The 18,126-nt window shown below is 45.2% G+C and overlaps 1 protein-coding gene across 1 annotated transcript in view; it reads right to left on the minus strand.

Moving 5' to 3' along the window:
• Positions 1-7,338: 7,338 nt before the first annotated feature.
• The window catches only part of IL17RD (interleukin 17 receptor D), a 76,266-nt gene continuing 65,478 nt past the window's right edge, over positions 7,339-18,126 (minus strand). Inside the window, exons 12-13 of the mRNA XM_010360459.2 lie at positions 14,885-15,824; positions 7,339-13,806 (exon numbers count right to left, since the gene is read on the minus strand). Coding sequence (XP_010358761.1) covers positions 13,694-13,806; positions 14,885-15,824 — 1,053 coding nt within the window. The 3' untranslated portion in view covers positions 7,339-13,693. The remainder of the gene's footprint in view (positions 13,807-14,884; positions 15,825-18,126) is intronic.

An 18,126-nucleotide genomic window follows, 5' to 3' on the forward strand; every position in this document is an offset into this window, starting at 1 on the left:
TTTTGTTTGTTTGTTTTTTGAGATAGAACTTCACTCTCTCACGCAGGCTGGAATGCAGTTGCACTGCAACCTTCACCTCCCAGGTTCAAGTGATTCTCGTGCCTCAGTGTCCTGAGTAGCTGAGATCACAGGCACCCGCCACCATGCTCAGCTAATTTTTGTATTTTTTTTTTTTTTGTATTAGAAATGGGGTTTTGCCGTGTTAGCTAGGCTGGTCTCAAATGCCTGACCTCAAGTAATCCACCCACCCTGGCATCCCAAAGCGGGGATTACAGGCGTGAGCCACCAGTTCTGGCCTGAAAATCTTTTTTTTTTCTTTTTTTTTGAAGGCAGGGTTGCCCAGGCTGCAGTGCAGTGGCAGAGTCTCAGCTCAGTATAACCTCGACCTCCCAGGCTCAAGTGATCCTCTCACCTCAGCCTCCCAAGTAAAGTAGCTGGGACTACAGGCGTGCGCCACCATATTTGGCTAATTTTTCTGTTTTTTTTTTTTTTTTTTTTTGTAGAGACAAGTTCTTGCTATGTTGCCCAAGCTGGTTGTGAACTCCTAAACTCAAGCAATCCACCTGCCTCAGCCTCCCAAAGTGCTGGGATTATAGGCATGAGCCACCATATCCAGCCTCGAAAATCTTTGCACAACAAATGTAAATATGCATTTTTAGTTACTACTAAAGATAAAACCCCAGAAGTGGAATTACTGGAAGAGACATTTAACTCTCTGCCTATCGCAACACACTATACAGATGTTCCCCCTCCCCCATTTTTTGGCATTTGAAAGGTGTGGAGTGTCCGGTTGTTGTCTTCACCCGGGGAATGGTGATGTGTCTGGGCATCAGTCTTTTTTTTTTTGAGACGGAGTCTCAGTGTATCACCCAGGCTGGAGTGCAATGGTACGATCTCAGCTCACTGCAATCTCTGCCTCCTGGGCTCAAGTGATTCTCCTGCCTCACCCTACTGATTGGCTGGGATTACAGGTGCCTGCCACCACAACCGGCTGATTTTTGTATTTTCACTAGAGACAGGGTTTCACCATGTTGGTCAGGCTCATCTCGAACTCCTGACATCGTGATCTGCCCACCTCAGCCTGCCAAAGTGCTGGGATTACAGGCGTGGGCGTCAGTCTTATTGTTCACGCCTAAGCAATGCTCTTCAAGTGCTACTAAAAAGCTTCTTTGGAAGCAAGTCCTTTCTGCTTTCATAATCTGGGTTAGAAAACCTGAGGAGCAAGGCTGAGCTAGGGAGTGGAAAGGCAGAGAGAGGCTGTGGAGTGGGAAATACCTGAGTTCAAATACAACTTGAGCCCTGTCCTGAGGCAGGACATGAACTAAACTCCTAAGTCCCTTTGGGAGGGTGAGGGGAGCTCGGGCACTACGCAATGCATGGCATAGTAGCAGGCATCCAATACACATTAGTGATTCTGATACCGCTTGTTCCACTAACCAAACCTGCGTCTATAGCAAGCTGTTATCCAGTCTGGAGACAGGAACCACAGAGTGTAAAACCTTGAGATAACAGCCTAGTGGGGGAAATACATAAAACAGCCCAGTCGTTCTCCACTCTGGGATCACAGTAAATGGATGGGAGCCATGTTCTAATTTGCAAAGTGAGGCACAGATGCAGTTTTCTCTTCTAGGGAACCTTTTAGCTGTCATCAAGATAGGCAATAATAGTGTTTTTAAAATTTACTAATTTAAATTAAATTTAAACCTTTTAAATTTACTAATAACTGTTATTTCTCAGCCAGGCACAGTGGCTCATGCCTGTAATCCTAGCGCTTTGAGAGGCCAAGTTGGGTAGATTGTTTGAGCCCAGGAGTTCAAGACCAGCCTGGGCAACATGGTGAAATCCCATCTCTACAAAAAATACAAAAATCAGCTGGGCACGGTGGCGCATGCCTGTAGTCCCAGTTACTCAGGAGGCTAAAGTGGGAGGATCGCTTGAGCCTGAGAGGTTGAGGCTGTAGTGAGTGGATTTGCAGCCTGGGTGACACAGTGAGACCCTGTTAAATAAATAAGAAGAAAGAAAAGAAAAGAAAAGGAAAAACACTATTATTGCCTATCTTGATGACAGCTAAAACAGATAGTAATGTTTTTGAGCACTTGTCATGTGCCAGGCACTGAGTGGGCTATCCCCTCCCCTCCCCTGCTTTATCCTCACAAGAACCCCATGCGGCAGGTACATTTTTTCACCCCCATCTCACTGATGAGGAAACGGAGAACCAGGGAGATGAGGTGACTTGCCCCAGTGACTGCTTAATGATAGGGTGGGTACAAGCTGGTTAAAGCAGTAGAGCCTGAGTCCAGTCCAGATGGAAGGCCTCCGCAAGGGATACGGCCTCCCCTCATGAAGTAGCACTCTAGTGGGCAAGAGGTTCCTGAAGACACATGTCAGGACCTAGACTGGAGGTGGACAGTGGTCAGGGAAGGTCTCATTGCAAAGGAGGGATGGAGACTGAGAGAGGGTGATTCAGGTAGAAGAAACGGCACATGCAAAGAACCCGGGGCAGGAACATAGGAGTGAGGAATTTCAGCAGTCTGGTATGGTCAGAAAAGAAGGGACACAGAGAGGAGAAGTCAGCAAGGCATCACATAAGAGCTTCGGTATTCACTTTCAGGGCCACTGGTGGTTTAAGCAGAAAGTGACATCTGATCAAGTACCCATCTCCCTCAAAGGCTATTCCCAGCTGCCCTGCGGAACTGAGACCTCCAGGAGGCAGGAATTCCATTTCAGTTAGCTATGCCATCAGCTACCCAGGCCAGGGCCAAAGAAGACATTCAGGTGAAATCCCATTTCATAACTTATACCTCCTAACCTGCCCCCATGACTCATCCCTATAGGAACAGGGGCTTTCCATGTGCCATGCTTTGTGCCCAGAATTTCACCCAGCTTCACATTCAAGCCTCACAACAGCCCCATTAGGTACTGAATTATTAACTGCTTTTTTTTTTGTTTTGTTTTGCTGTTTTGAGACAGAGTTTTGCTCTGTTGCCCAGGTTGGAGTGCAGTGATACGATCTTGGCTCACTGCAAGCTCCACTTCCCAGGCTCAAGTGATCCTCCCACCTCAGCCTCCTGAGTAGCTGAGACTACAGGCGCATGCCACCATACCCAGCTGATTTTTGTATTTTTAGTAGAGACGGGGTTTCAACATGTTGGCCAGGCTGGTCTCGAACTCCTGACCTCAGGTGATCCGCCCACCTCTGCCTCCCAAAGTGCTAGGGTTACAGGTGTGATCCACTGTGCCTGGCCCTATTATTAACTGTTTTCTAGATTTAGAAAATAAGTCCTAAACAGGGCAAGCCGCCTGCCCAGGGAAACACAGAAAATGGCAAACTGAGATCTAAGTTCAAGATGCCTCAGACCAAAGCCTGCCTCAGCTTTAATCACAATGTTAATTATCATCATCTCATGAATAATAATACACAATTATACACAGGTGTGCAGGATACTGAAGCACATCTACCTCCAGAGATACAGAACCAAAGGTAGGACCTGACTGTATTTGCATTCAGCTGCCAGGCATGCTCTTGCCTTTCTTTTCTACAAGTTTCCTATGGCCTGGCCTTACCCAACCTGGTAGGAAAAGTCTATGGTTTGTTTTGAGGCTGATGTCTGCCCACTCCCCAGAATGTCTCTGACCAGCAAGAGTGGAAAAGACCAGGCAGAGCCATCTCATTCTGGAAGACTGTTATTTGATCTCTTCCCATCTCCCTCCACTAACTTCTAAAACTTGGGAAATTGCACTGATGGTTTGAGAAACAACCCCTGCCTTTGTTCACATTCAGAATGGAGAGTGGTCATCTGCCTAGCACGGAGACCTTACAGCAGCAAGTCCAGAAAAATGTATCTCTATCGGGATTAAATGGCAACCAGGAAAAAAGGAGTCTGGGGAATGGAACATTGGCAGATCTCAAGGTGCACAGTCAACTGTCACAGGCTATGTGTGGTCAGCTATTGGGAACCCCAGAGCTAACGTCTTAATTTTGCCAAATTAAGTTCCTCTTCAGCCCTCACCTCTGCAACAGCCAGGCATGGACCCACCCTTTTCTTTTAGGGGATAGAAATGATACAACTTATCACCTGACAAAATACTTGGCCTAAAGCTCCTTATGGGCATGGAACTGTCTCCCACCCATCCCGATATGGCCCCCAAAGAGCCCAAGACCTGCTCTTCCATGGAATAATTAATAGCTACTATTCACCAAGTACCTAGCACTTGCTGAGCACAGCCTTGGGTACTTTATGTACTCCATCTCATTTAATCCTCACAATAACCCTTTGTGGTGGCTATTAGTCCCATCTTACAGATGAAGAAACTGAGTTTCAGAACATTTAGATGACTTGCCCTCAACTCTATACATAGGAAGTCAGGAGGGCAGGGGTCCTGTGTGTACCATGTCCATCACTATGTCTATGTCCCAACACACACTTTGGAATTAACCCTGTTAAGGCAGTTGTATCATCTATAGATGCAAAAGATGGTGCAAGGTCCCTTCCAGAAAGAGGCCAGGGAGCCAAGATCACTGATCTTGCATTTCTTTTCCTTAATCCCAAAGGCCCCATTTGAATATTCTCATTGCAAAAGTTCTTATGCCGTGTTTGTGTCCATCTCTCCCCTTCATTGCATCCTCTAACTTTTCTTATTCTTGGGCCTCTTATGATTTAATTCCTTGTGGACAGCAAGGACAGGATATGCTGAGGGAGGAGTGGGAAACACTTTTTTTGGGGGACCCACTGTGCCCAGGACTGCAAAGAAAGATTTTATGTCTCCTCCCTCCTCTACCTGCTTAGCTTATCACCTGTAGTTCTTATTCAACTAAAGCAATGACATTTTTTTTCCAATCAGAGCCTCCAGGAGGAAACTGGTCTTTGCTCCTCTAATGCTGGTGTTTCTAAAACAAAGCAAAGCCAGTGGTAGGGCCCCACAGATGTTGGGGACTGCAAGAACCCTAGGCTGCTATAAAAACAGACAGCTTTCTAGTATCATGGTAAAAATGAGGGCTTCTCATGCTGTCCCAAGAGAACACTAATAGAAAGTACTAGTTGCAACATTTCTTTTTCTTTTTTTTTTAACTTTTTAATTTTAACTTAAAATTTTTTGAGACAGGATCTTGCTCTGTCACCCAGGCTGCAGTGAAGTGGTGTGATCATATAATTCACTGCAGCCTTAAACTCCTGGGCTCAAGTAATCCTTTCACCTCAGCCTCCTGAGGAGCTAGGACTACTAGCACACACCACCATGCCCAGCTAATTTTAAAATTTTTTCGTAAAGACGGAGTCTTGTTATGTTGCCCAGGCTGGTCTTAGACTTCTGGCCTGAAGTGATTCTCCTGTCTTGACCTCCCAAAGCGCTGAGATTACAGGTGTAAGTCACCATGCCTGAACTATTTGTATTTTTTGAAGCCTTAGCCTGCCGAGTAGGTGAGTCTATAGGTGCGCACCGCCAAGCCCAGCTGCAACTTTTGTTTTAATGAAGGAAAAGGAAAGAGAAATTCATGTATTGCAGTATCTGCCTCACGGATTCATTTGCTTCAACTCTGAACCAGATTTACACTCAGTATTTGCAATGAGAAAGGAACCAAGTCACTCAAGGTTCTTCCTTCCCCTTAAACTATTACTGAGGGACAGAGCAGCCTATTGATCAGGAGTGGTGATGCTTCAGAGACTTCAACTCCAGTGCTGCCAATTCCTTGTTTGTGCCCTTGGCAAAGCTATACAATTTCCAGACCTCAGAATCTCAAAATTGAGGCTGCTGATAGTACCCTCCATAGGGAGTCATGGTAAGAAAAAAACATGAAGAGCACTAAGAGCAGGAAACAGCTCTGTCGACACTCAGAGGATGGCAATCATCACTTCCTCTCTGACATTCATTTTATGGGAAAGCTCTCTATTGCCTTTGCCCACACATTTTTCAGTCCATCCCTACCTGGCTGGCTTGACCTTTACCAAGGGCATACCTGAGCAGTCTAGGTAGGGTTTGCCTCAGCTCATATCCTGGCTCTGCCACTAGCCAACTGTGGGATCACAAGTCAGTTATAGCCTCTCTGAGCCTCAGTTTCCTCATGTGTAAAATGGGAACAGCAGAATTGGCCACCTCACAGAGCAGCTGTGAAGATGAACGAGATGATGTGTGTAAAGCACTTAACACTCCTGGAAATAAAAAGAATTGACAGAGTGTGGAGGAAAAGGAAATCAATGGGAGAAATGATAAGGAGCCTCCTGGGTGACTCTAACCAGGAGAAATGAAGGATATGCGAAGGTCAGGAGGCAAGAATGGGTGAGAATTTCCTCCTCTCAGAAACAATAATGCTTCCCTCAGAGCTGTTTTCTTTGGGGGGGTTTTGTTTTTTACCACTCCTTGTTTTCCTTGGGCTCCCCAAACAGGGTAGGTTGTAGGCCCTGAGCACATTAACATCCCAGTGAAGTATGAGAAGGAACAAGTAAATAAGGAAGATCCAATTTTTAAAATCTCTTATGGTCCCAAGACCCCAAATTTAGACTACATCCCGCTCGGGCAATGGCCAAAAGCTTGTATTCTATGTCCTTGCTATTTGTTAACCCTCACTGTCCTCCTGTGGACACTGTCATTTACTGAACATGGACTATGAGCCAGGAATGCACAGGTGGCACTTTACATTCACCGTGCAGTTTAATTCATCGCCCTGTGAAGTAGGGCCTCTCTATGGACGAGAGGCTGAGGGGCAGAGTCCGACAGTCACTGGGGCACAGCAACAGTAGCAGAGGCCAGGCACGGTGGCTCACACCTGTAATCCCAGCACTTTTGGAGACAGAGGCAGAAGGATTGCCTGAGTTCAGCAGTTCAAGAGCAGCCTGGGCAACGTGGGGAAACCCTACCTCTTAAAAAAAAAAAGAAAGAAAAAACAGTCAGCAGAGCTGGGACCTCACCCTGAAGGTGATGGACACCAAGAAGTTAACTCACAGAGCATGGGGGTCACAGGAGGGGAGAATGTCCATGGAAGACTGAGCAGGCATCTTTTTTTCTGAGTGACAAAAAACGTTTGTGTGCAGCTCCCAAATCTCAGTGCCTTTTTTCAAATTTCTGAAAAGAAAGTCCATTTGTTCTGAGAAGTCAAATTTCTTTCTGATATAAGTAACCCTGTTGCAGCAGCCAGGCCTGTTGCCACATGGGGTAATGGGTGACTGATTGCCTGTGGAGCCGAGCTGAAGGACTAGGGCAGCACAGTGCTGTTCTCTAAAGGGCAAGGAAGACTGGCCACCCCTGGCCTCCTCGTCCTGAGGGAGAGCCCTCCGAAAACTGGGCTGGGAACCCCAGCCAGTCAGGAAACAAGAAAGATGTGCTGAAAAATGAACCACTACAACCTTAAAACAAAACATTTTATTTAATGCAGAAATTCTAAGGTACAAAAACATTTTGTAAATGTCAGCTGTGATCTACTATCACCTATTTACAGAGTTATGTACAAATCAAATAAGTCATTAACATTTTCAATGTCAAAAATACACCACGCTGTTAAGAGTTCTGTCAGTGCTCATTATCCCACTAGATCCCACAAACGACAAACTCAAAGATGAAACAAAGGCAACACCATCAATAACCACCATATTCCACAGGCTTTCTCCCCTAGGATGTAGTAACAGGGAGTTTCCACAGGGAAAAATTATCTTTTAAAAAACTAACAGTAAAACTAGGAGTTACTTACTGTCTAGATGAACACATTTGGTTTTCACAAAAGCTTTTGCTGTGGTCTGGATTCACCATGCTTTTTTCTTGAGAGGAACATACCAAACTTTTTGTTATTGTTGTTGAGACAGAGTTTTGCTCTTGCTGCCCAGGCTGGAGTGCAATGGCACGATCTCAGCTCACCGCAACCTCTGCCTCCCGGATGTAAGCGATTCTCCTGCCTCAGCCTCCCGAGTAGCTGGGATTACAGGCACGCACAACCACGCCTGACTAATTTTGTATTTTTAGTAGAGACGGGGTTTCACCATGTTGGTCAGGCTGGCCTTGAACTCTGGACCTCAGGTGATCAGCCCGCTTTGGCCTCCCAAAGTGCTGGGATTACAGGCACGAGCCACCGTGCCCTGCCTGATATGAAACTTTTAAAACAACAGATGAGCACTTTAGTGTAATCCAATGGCAAGTTTTTGTCTAACAATTAGAGCAGCTAATTTTGTCTACATCATGTACAAATAGAAGATTGCCTCTGAATATTCCTGAAATTTTATAGGATATAAATATCAGATACGCAGTCATAACTGTTTGCTTTCGTGAGACTTCTGATTGTGCAAAACGCAGTGCTTGGTCAATTGAGAGCAGAACAGAAACAAAGATTCTGGAGGTGTCTGTGGTCTGAGCTGAATTTTAAAGAATGAAAGGGCAAGAGGGAAGACAACTGGCCAAACTTCCCCAGACATCTTCACCGGGGGACTCAAATGTCTTTGCAAATTAGCCCTCAAACAGCAATGGGAAGGTGGTGCTTAGCAACTACTGCTGTTACCTCACCAGTGGTTAAACGGAAGTCTGCACCATTTAATATTGTGAGTCGTGAAATAAAGGTGATGTCTACAGAGATGTGTAAAAATAGGATCTAAAATTGGGAGGGAGGGGTAGCTGCCACTCAGAAGGTAAGAGCTGGTCTCAACATAGTATACATTAGAAATAAGCACCAAGTGTTTGATCTCAGGAGGAAAACAAACACAAGTTATGATAGATGACTATCATCAGGGGAAAAAATGTAGTAGTCAAATAATTCTCCATGAATATAGGCAACATATCATTTTGTAAAAGTACCATTATATTTTTAAGTAGTAAGAGGAGCTGGGTGTGCAAGAATTTCCCCCATAATCCCCACCCTGAGCCTGGTCTTCACAAGGCACCAATGTGAGTAAGGCACCAACACTCTGGGCAACTAAACTAAGTGTGAAGCTGAGAAACATTATAGCAGTGAAAATTATTAGGCCCCTGGAAAACAAGAGCCATGAAGAATGGTTTAAGTGGGTGGAATTATTTATCACTGAAATAAAAACACCAGGGGGATGACTTCACTGTGGTTTTCGAATACATGGAAGGTGACCAGCTGTTCTTTCTCCACTACATGCTGAACAAAAGGAAGCTGGCTTGAATTTCTATAAGACATACAAAGAACTATCTGATCAGCAGGGTAGGTTACAGAATCTCCTTCTTGTAAAATAAAGGCTACCATCTACAGCCGTATGTCTGGAATAATTCAGGCACAGCCCTGTCTGACACCAGGGGAAGAACATGCTAGATAATCTAAACTTTCTCCTAGTCCCTAAACCCTGAAACTAGAATCAAAGCCACTGGCTTGCAGTCAGATTTCCTTTTGTCTATTTTCACCCTGATCCTGGAAAGGAGGTGATATGGCAAGGATGACCCAACACTCCATTTGGACTCCTAACTGGTATCTCAATATCAGGAAAAGCTTTTCTCTGTATACTGTTTCGCATCTCCAAAACAGAGTCAATTCACAGTCACTCAAAATGGAAGATAATGCAAATACCTGGCTCTAATGGATGCTAGGAGGTTCCTTGCCTTACTCTCTAAAATTGCCTGCTTTCCTAATCATGTCTTGGCCTATGCTCAGAACTGCACATCATCAAAAAAAAATTATTATGCCAAGAGCTAAAACTATAAACAAAGCTCTTTAGGTTGTGAAGCTTAAATGAAATTGTTCCCAGCATTTTTTAAATTGAGAGAGCATAAATCTGATTTTGAAATTAACAACTGGCTTGCCTTTCTTTTAAGGCACCATGAAATGTAAAGACGCAATCAAGACATGTCCAATGCATTCAAAATCACATCAAATTTCTTTGCAGGAGAAGCTGGAGAAAGAAGCAATCTAACTACTGGCTGCATTTAGCAAGAGCATTTTCTGGTGGCACCATCTGTAATTACCATGAATGCCTTTCCTTCAAATCTTATAAAGCAGAGGTTAACAAACTGGTATTCAGTGAACCAAATCAGGTCCATCCATGCTGGGTCTAAATTCACTTGAATTTTAACTTAGTTGTCAATATTTTTTAAAATCAGAATTTTTCATATAAAAATCCAGACTGTCAGCTTTTCTTGAAAAATGGGAAGATCAGGAAATACTTCATGGCCACAGTCGACTGGAAAATTGCCCCCTGTGGCTGGAACAGGGGTGCTTCAGTTTGCCACAGTCCCCACCATTCCCTATCGCTCTCTGACACAGACAAAGTATATTAATTACCATTTATCACCACACTGCTGTTTTCCTTATACCTCACATGCTACACTGGTGACCAATGAAGGTATAAGATCTGCTAAATAAGAGCAGTAGTAGTCTTCACCAACAGAAAATAAAAGACTAGTAACCTTCACATTGGCATTGTCCACTTCTCTTTAATAAAGACAGAAAGAATATTTTCTCTGTTCTTCAGGGAGTCAAATTAGTGTTGAAGTTGGGGGGCCAGAGAGTTTTCTTTCTTTTGGGAGGAGGGGGTGTCATTTTTCCTCCAGGAATAAAATTGGTCCTCTTGCCCTTTATTTCTTTTAAAAGAAAAGATGCTCAACTCTGAAAAAAAGGCTCTGAAAATCATGTAACCCCACATTTTTTGAAGGATAGTCTCCTGTTTATTTGCACTTAAGTCAGGAGACCTGAGACTAACAGTTGGTATTTTTAAAAAAGATACTTGTGGCTATGAAGTTATAAGACTGAATGCTGACAAACAAATATGAACTTAAATATCCATGACTTACTACACACTGATTCCAATGATGTCACCACTGCTAAAGACATTTTATTGAACTTCTGATCTGAGACTGTCTTCAGTTATTCCTAACATGTCAATCAAAAACTCTGTCTTCTAACTTTATGGCCTGATCTCATTTTTGGCTCAAGATACTATTATCTGGCTGGGTCACCATCTGAATACCTGGGCCTGGACTGGAATGACTTCTGATTCTTTCTGGAGATCAATTGCCTCAAAGGCCCAAGACAGCCCTCTGGAAGAGCTTCTGCACCCTGTATGGCTGGGCTGAGTCTGTTGAGGTGTCCTCTGTTGAGGTGGTCTCTGCTGCTTGTAACAGAGGTAGCCTCTGAGAAGGCACACCTTTACCTGAGCTTTAACCTCCTTGATCACTCTCCTGGCAAAGCTGACGACATCAGATGCTAAGTCCTTTCTATAGCGCATTGGTAAGTTAAGATGAACAACTAGCACTCTACCTTCAGCTACCTGCAGGCTTCTTGGTTTTCCTGGAACCCTGGACTTACCCCGATCTCCTTTCTAAAGGACATTGTCTAACCTATCCACAAAAGCCTTTTACTCTCAGGATCAAGGCCTCTCACGGAGATCATCCCTTTTTCCATTTCTTGTTTCCACAATATCTAAAAGCCTGTGACTTGGCAGAACGTTTTTCTGAATTTCATCTTATATCCACCGTCCGGGACAATTTCTGAGTCAAAAAATGCAGCTTTGCTTAAAACAGATGTTTTGCCTTAATCTGCAGGGCAACGATTCCCATTTCTAGCATAATGGGGAGAGTAGAAAAAGTGAAACTAATGAAACAAAACTAGGAAGTTGGACTTCTCAATTTATTCTGAGGCAATCACACTGTCGTTTCATTACTTGTTATATTAAGAGTTTGATTTTGTTGATCAGAAACATTAGTATTTCAACATAAGTATCAAAACCCTAAATCCAAACTAAAACATCCCCTGATTTTTTGACTAGCACTCTCTTTTTCCCTTCCATTTCCATAAGGAGTGAGTTCACGTGGCTAGCTCTCTGCCCACACACCCTTGGAGCCCAGTTAATGCTTCTCCTCCCAATCCTCCATTCTCTCCCTGGGGCCACTTTCCCAGAGATGCCTTATTTCATGAGCAAAGCTGAATATACTAAAAGCGACTCCTAATGGTTCCTCTGGGACAGGAAACATCTCTTGACCTCAATAAGAAATCTCTCATAATGTTCCAAGTGAATTTTCATATGTTAGCCAGTTTGGACTAACCAATCTCCTTCACAGAATGTATGCCTAGGATGAAATGGCGGGGCAGTCATGTGTGGGTAGGAGCTCTGCACTCATTCCAGATTCCATAGGAACAACATGAAATGACTCTTCTCTGAGTTGCCTGTTTTTATGGGGAGACAGTCTTGCAGCTCACTGTCTCTCCCTCGGAGCAGCTGCAGGAAACCTGATGCCAGAGAACAGACTAGCACGTTCTTCTCCCAAAAAGCTGCCAACTGCCTTTACAGAGCAGTGAGTATGACATTTGCATCAGCAATATACACAAACCTTTTCTTTCCAGCAGGGGTGCAAGTCCCCCTTTCCCCACCTGCCATGCATGTGCTTAGAAGGGAAAGTCCTGCCCCATCCCACCTCCCACTCTGCCTCAGGATGTTTCTCAACATACCCCTTCATGTTGGTCTCATCTGACGAAGGAGTTAAAACCACAGTCCGTGGGCTGAATGTTGAGAAAACAGGGTGCCAAAATCTAACAGCACCCATGTGAAAGGTAGTGAGAGAGGTCCACACCTGCTCAAAGGCACGGGGAGAAGGGTTTCCACAGGGAAGACCAAGACAGCATTCATTACACACATGCTAATCATCAGATGAGATGTGAACAATTGTTTTTTCTTTAGAAACAGAACTCTGTGGAAAGTCATTCATAAAAATGGAACATTTACTTTTGTGACTATCCCCTCCATTCTACCTTCTTAAAAAGAGGTTTGTCATTAGTCAAAACCAGTTCAGCAGATTAACTGGCCATCACCTCCACACACTGCTGTATTTCAGTGAATTCTGATCCCTAATATTCAGGACACAGCTTTAGACCGGAAGGCCAACCAAAGCACGAACTGCAACTTCCAATAATACAGACCAGCTGGGTAGCAGTCTCTTAAGAATAAACTTCCAGACACCAACATCTGAGATACAGCACACTAAATGTAACCCATGGAAATAGCAGGCAGATCTGGCCCCCGCATGATGTCTACTCAGACCAAGAGGAGGCTGTGTGTGCTGAGGTCCTGGGGCCTTCTGCACATTGACCAACCTATCTCAGATGGAATGGTCAAGACGGTCAGCCTGGCCCTGTGAGCTTCACCTCAATCAGCCATGCTACCCAGTAACACAGAGACTCATTTCATAAAAGGTGACCGTATATTCAGTCACTTTCTTGACTTTTGACTCAAAGCTTATATTTAACACCCATGGCAATGTAAATTCTACATCAAAAATAAATGAGAACATTATCTGCAATACAACATGGATTCCAGATAGATTGGCACTTGATTTCTGTGGCTATGATGTTAAAAGTGCCTTTTTTCACAAAGCATTTCAAATCAAGGTAGCCAATAGCAAACAGGCAAAGTTTGCAGAGCTCAGTGAAGTCTGAATGACCAGTGAAGGTATCTTCCTTTTTTTTGTTTACGTATTTCTTCCCTACCTCCCACAATAGGCTCTGATCCAAGGACTAACCAAATTCGGCAAGCTGTTGTCAGACCTTATGGACATGCCTTTCAGAGTTCCATATCATTTTAGAAAATTGGAGAGTTTGCCAAGATATCTGGTGAAGGGTTGGGCAAGGGAGAACAAGTACTGGCCAGCATTTCACTCCAAATATCCTTGTATGAGACCTCAGCTCCAAGTGGGCCATGCAACCAGGGAGATGAGCTGGGGAATCAGAGGAAGGCAGCAGCTAAAGTGGCAATGCTTAGACTCTTTCATTTTGTTACAAAGGGGCGACCGCGTGGAGTTCATCAGTGTAGCTACGGCAACCAAGATCTGCTTTGCACACTCCAGAAGAGAGGAGCTTGGAAGGAAGGGCAGGAGGTTCCTCTTCACCTAAGGAGAGAAGAGAGTACAGAGTCACACTGTCATCGCATTTCACTGGGCTGGGCGGGTGCTCATGCTAGAATATGGCTGGATCTGGGTTTGGACTATGGCTCTGTATTAATAAGGTAAGAATCCCAACCAGCTCAAGATGGGGCTAGTCCTCCTAACAGGTTCTAGTTCCCTTAGTTGAGGAAGGAAGAGATATTTCATAAAAGTAAAGGGTTTGGGCTGAGCGCAGTGGCTCACGCCTGTAATCCCAGCACTTTGGAAGGCCAAGGTTGAGGGATCACTTGAGGTCAGGAGTTCGAGACCAGCCTGGCCAACATGGTGAAACCCCATCTCTAATAAAGATACAAAAAACTAGCTGGGTATGGTGGTGTATCTGAAATCCCAGCACACTTGGGAGGCTGGGCAGAAGAATTGCTTGAACCCGGGAGGCAGAGGTTGCAGTGAGCTGAGATCGTGCCATTGCAGCCTGGGCAACAGGGTGAGACCCCGTCTCAAAAAAAAAAAAGTCAAGGGTTTGTATGCATGACCCCAACTAGTTACAGACATAGTAAGGCACAGCCTGAGATGGCATCTAGCTGATGCTCCCTGGGGAAGTAGGCCTTCCTAGAGAGCCCTCATACCTGGGGCCCTGTGCTGAGCTAAGATAGAAATAATACTGTACCCATGAATCCCAGACTCGATGAATGTAGCTTTAAAGACAATGGGGGGCGGTGAACACTACAGGTCTAAAAAAGACAAGCGTCCACAAACTGTTATCCAAGACCCTCGGGGCCCAATGTGTTTTCATGTCTGATGTTTCTGAAGTTTAGAAAAGTGATACAGTGCATACACTGTATGTGGCACAACACCCCTTGCAGGGTCTGGGCAGCTCGCCATAATTTAGCATTAGTATTTCTGCAACTCAAACATGTGAGTATTCCCATCACCTGGTATAAATCAAGACTACCAAACGAGCTGTGTTCTCATCAGGTTTCATTGCCCAGTAAGTTGGCACCAAAACTGGAAAAACGCTTTGACTATTTCAGAAGCATAGCCAAAGGCTGCGTCCTGTTAGAACCTGGCCCCAAAGTCACCTTACCCAGGCCTGAAGAGGAAGACACGCTCTCCGTCAGGGAAGATGTTTCTGTCTGGTCCGTCAACAGTCCTTCCATCAGTGGCAGAGACAGCTCAGATGAGGGCACAGACGAGTCGTAGATGCCCGAGTCCCGCGGCATGTCCGAGGGGCTGCCGGCTTTCACCGTGTGCAGCAAGGGCTGCAGAGCGGCGCTACCGTCAAGGGCAGGCCGGGCCTCCGCGTCTTGGTCCAGGCCCCCGTGCTGACTCTCGTGCTGGAAGTCGGCTGGTCCAGTTGCCCCAAGAACGGCCGCCTCTACTAGGCAGAAATCGCTCTCAGGCCCTGGTTTGCACATGACATCATTTAAAACCAAGCCCGAGTCAAATTTCTCCAAGACTGGCTCCCGGTAGCGCAGTGGAGGAGGATGGAAGGGAACGAACTGCTTTTCGAACCAGTCGGGCTCCTTGTCGATAAACTGGTGCATGTTGCAAATGGCGACGTACAGGGACCTGCCTGACTTGCTCCGGAAGTAGTTCCTTCTGCTGCCCTGTCGCGCATGCTGCCCCGGCTCCTGGAGGCCGTGGTCTCGGGAGTGCAGGTGGGAACAGAGCTGGGGAAGATTGTCCATGAGTTTATACTTGGTACTCAGGTCTAGGACACCGGGGACGTCTCCCTCGCAGGAATAATCAAAGTAGACGGCGATGAACTTGCTGAGCGCCGCGGACGAACTCTGCTTGGCCTGGCGGAGCTTTTCGGCAATGGCTGACACCGCCACCAGGAAGAGTTCTCCTTTCCCTGAGCCTCGGCCACCTCCTTTGTGTTTGTAGTTCTTCTTGTCCACAAAGTACTTCATACCTTTGGAACAAACCACAATGATGAACTGGGACTCGTGGATCTTCTGGATGACCCATTCTCTCTGCCCTTCTCTACAGAGGCTGAAGTCTTCCCACAGGTCCAGAGCCACCTGGAAAGGAGAACAAGGCACCGTGTCACCCATACAGAAGGCTCGGGAAGAGGCTCGGGAAGTGAATTACAGGAAGGGAAATGTCAGAAGGAGGCCATCTAATCTGCCCCTTAACCCTTATTAGCACAGCTATGTGCAGGCTCCAGGTTACACCATACCAAGGAATAGCTAAAGTTCCATGGGTGATGGTCATACGCTAGTCCCTCTGCAAAAACTTGCCATCCATCCATTTTCGTATCACACGGGGTCATTACCACTCCTGCCCTACAAGTGAGGGGACAGAAGCACAGCGCTTTTGGCACCTTGCTCAAGTCACACCCTACATAGGACATCCTCAAGGAAGCAACAGGTGGTAGAGAGCACAGGACAGAGAAACTGAGGTTGGTTGATCTGGTGAGTGAGGTACCTGGATTAGAGGGGCAGATCCTGGAGAGAAGGCTGGCAGGCTCTGAGAGGAAGATGTGGATGAGTGGCTCCAAAGTGAACTGGGAGATGGGGCTCAGGCCTGGATGCCAGTCACCCACAATTATAGGTGACTCACATCCAGACAGTGACTGACAAAGGGACCTATCTCGACACTCTCATAGCCTCAAGCGTACGCACGCTGTTTATTAGTTTGTCCATGGCTGGAGAGGAGGCTAGTGAACTGCATTAACATGGTCATTCTGAGTAACTCACTCAGGACTGACTAGCACCTTCCTCCATGACTTCACACAGGTCTACAAAGCTACATCTCTACAAGGCTGGTAATTGGCAAGGCTTTACCCACAAGGGGGTCTGGCAGGGAGATTGTGGGGGTGGCTGACAAAAGAGAGAAAATCAGACATGTGTGGCCCCTCAGAGGACTTCACCTTCTCAGACCACTTTCACCTAATTCTGCTGAAAACATCTCTTGGCGATTGTGTTGGTGTCTTTCCTTCTGTAGTTCAGATATTAATTCCCAATGGCTATGACCAAATACAGCAGCCACACTATCTTACAGGGAAGGGCATTCTGAAACGACTTTGTTCTCCTCTTCTGCTCTAAGATGTTACCAATGGGGAAAAACCCCAATATCCATCCACTTGCTGAAAATAACCCTGAATTGTCTTATACTTTCCTTAATTCTTGATAACATTACACATGCTAAAAGCTCAGTGGGAGTATACACCAAGCATTTTTTAAATGTTCCTATCTTTGACCCAGCAATTCCATTTCCAGGCATCTTTCTTGGGAAATCATCACAAATGGGACAATACTGAACCACTGAGATGTTTAATATTTGTACTAACTGAGTTATGGCACATCAGTATGGAGGGTCATGTAGTCATGTAGCCATTTAAAATTGCAGTTTATATATAACTACTAATAGTGTAAAAAATTATTAAGAGACTGTAAAAAAATCATTTCAATCAGCCCCAAAGGCAAAACTGTATGCGTGAGTTCACCTATATGGAAAAAGACTGGAAGGAAATAAACCACACATGAAATGTGAGTTCCTCTTTCTCAGATTTTCTTTAATCAGGTTGGGATACCAGACAATGTTTTATTTATCATTCTTTTCTAGTTCCAAGTTTTCTACAGTAACTATTACACTAATAACTGGAAGAGCGTTTTCCCCAGAGCCTAAATACTTGTGAAGTAGAGCAAACTTGGTTGCCTGTGGTATCTGAAAACTGTGCCATTGGCTAAAGTGCAGTTATTTTCAGCACGTGCTGATCCACCAACCTTAACCGCTTTCATGCAGAAAGTAGGCTAGCGTAGTATGTTATGCTGACACTAGGAGGCAGCCTCACCACATGGAGAGATTCTGAAAAACATGCCAATGGGCAGTTTCAAAGCAAAAACAACTTCCAATCACACAATTATTGTACAGTTCTTGCATTTGCAAGAAACAGGGTATGCCTTCCATGAGAGTTTCAGACTTCACTCTAAAAATGTACATTCTGACATTATAGAAAAGCATATTAATAACATATTAATAACTCAAGAGAACAGCTAAGAAACCAGAGCAGATCATTTCAGTACTTGACACAGTATTGCTTTCTGGGAGTGCTCCCTTCCTACCTCCCTGTTCTCTCTGGCTAGTGCCCTCTCCTGCATCACCAGTTTCTCCCCGTCTATGATTCCACCAGTCCATGGTCAAACAGCTTCACAGAGCCATTTGTTTATCACTTCTCCCTGGACCTCAAGATCCCCTCTAATGGCAGCCTCGTCCTTCATTCCCCTTCTCAGCAGAACTCCAAACAACTGTGTGAACTCACTGCTTTACTTGCCACTCTCTCTTTGATCCTCCAAGTGGGGCTTCTGTCCTGAACATGCT

The sequence above is a fragment of the Rhinopithecus roxellana genome, chromosome 1, assembly GCF_007565055.1.
Source record: "Rhinopithecus roxellana isolate Shanxi Qingling chromosome 1, ASM756505v1, whole genome shotgun sequence".
NCBI lineage: Eukaryota > Metazoa > Chordata > Mammalia > Primates > Cercopithecidae > Rhinopithecus > Rhinopithecus roxellana.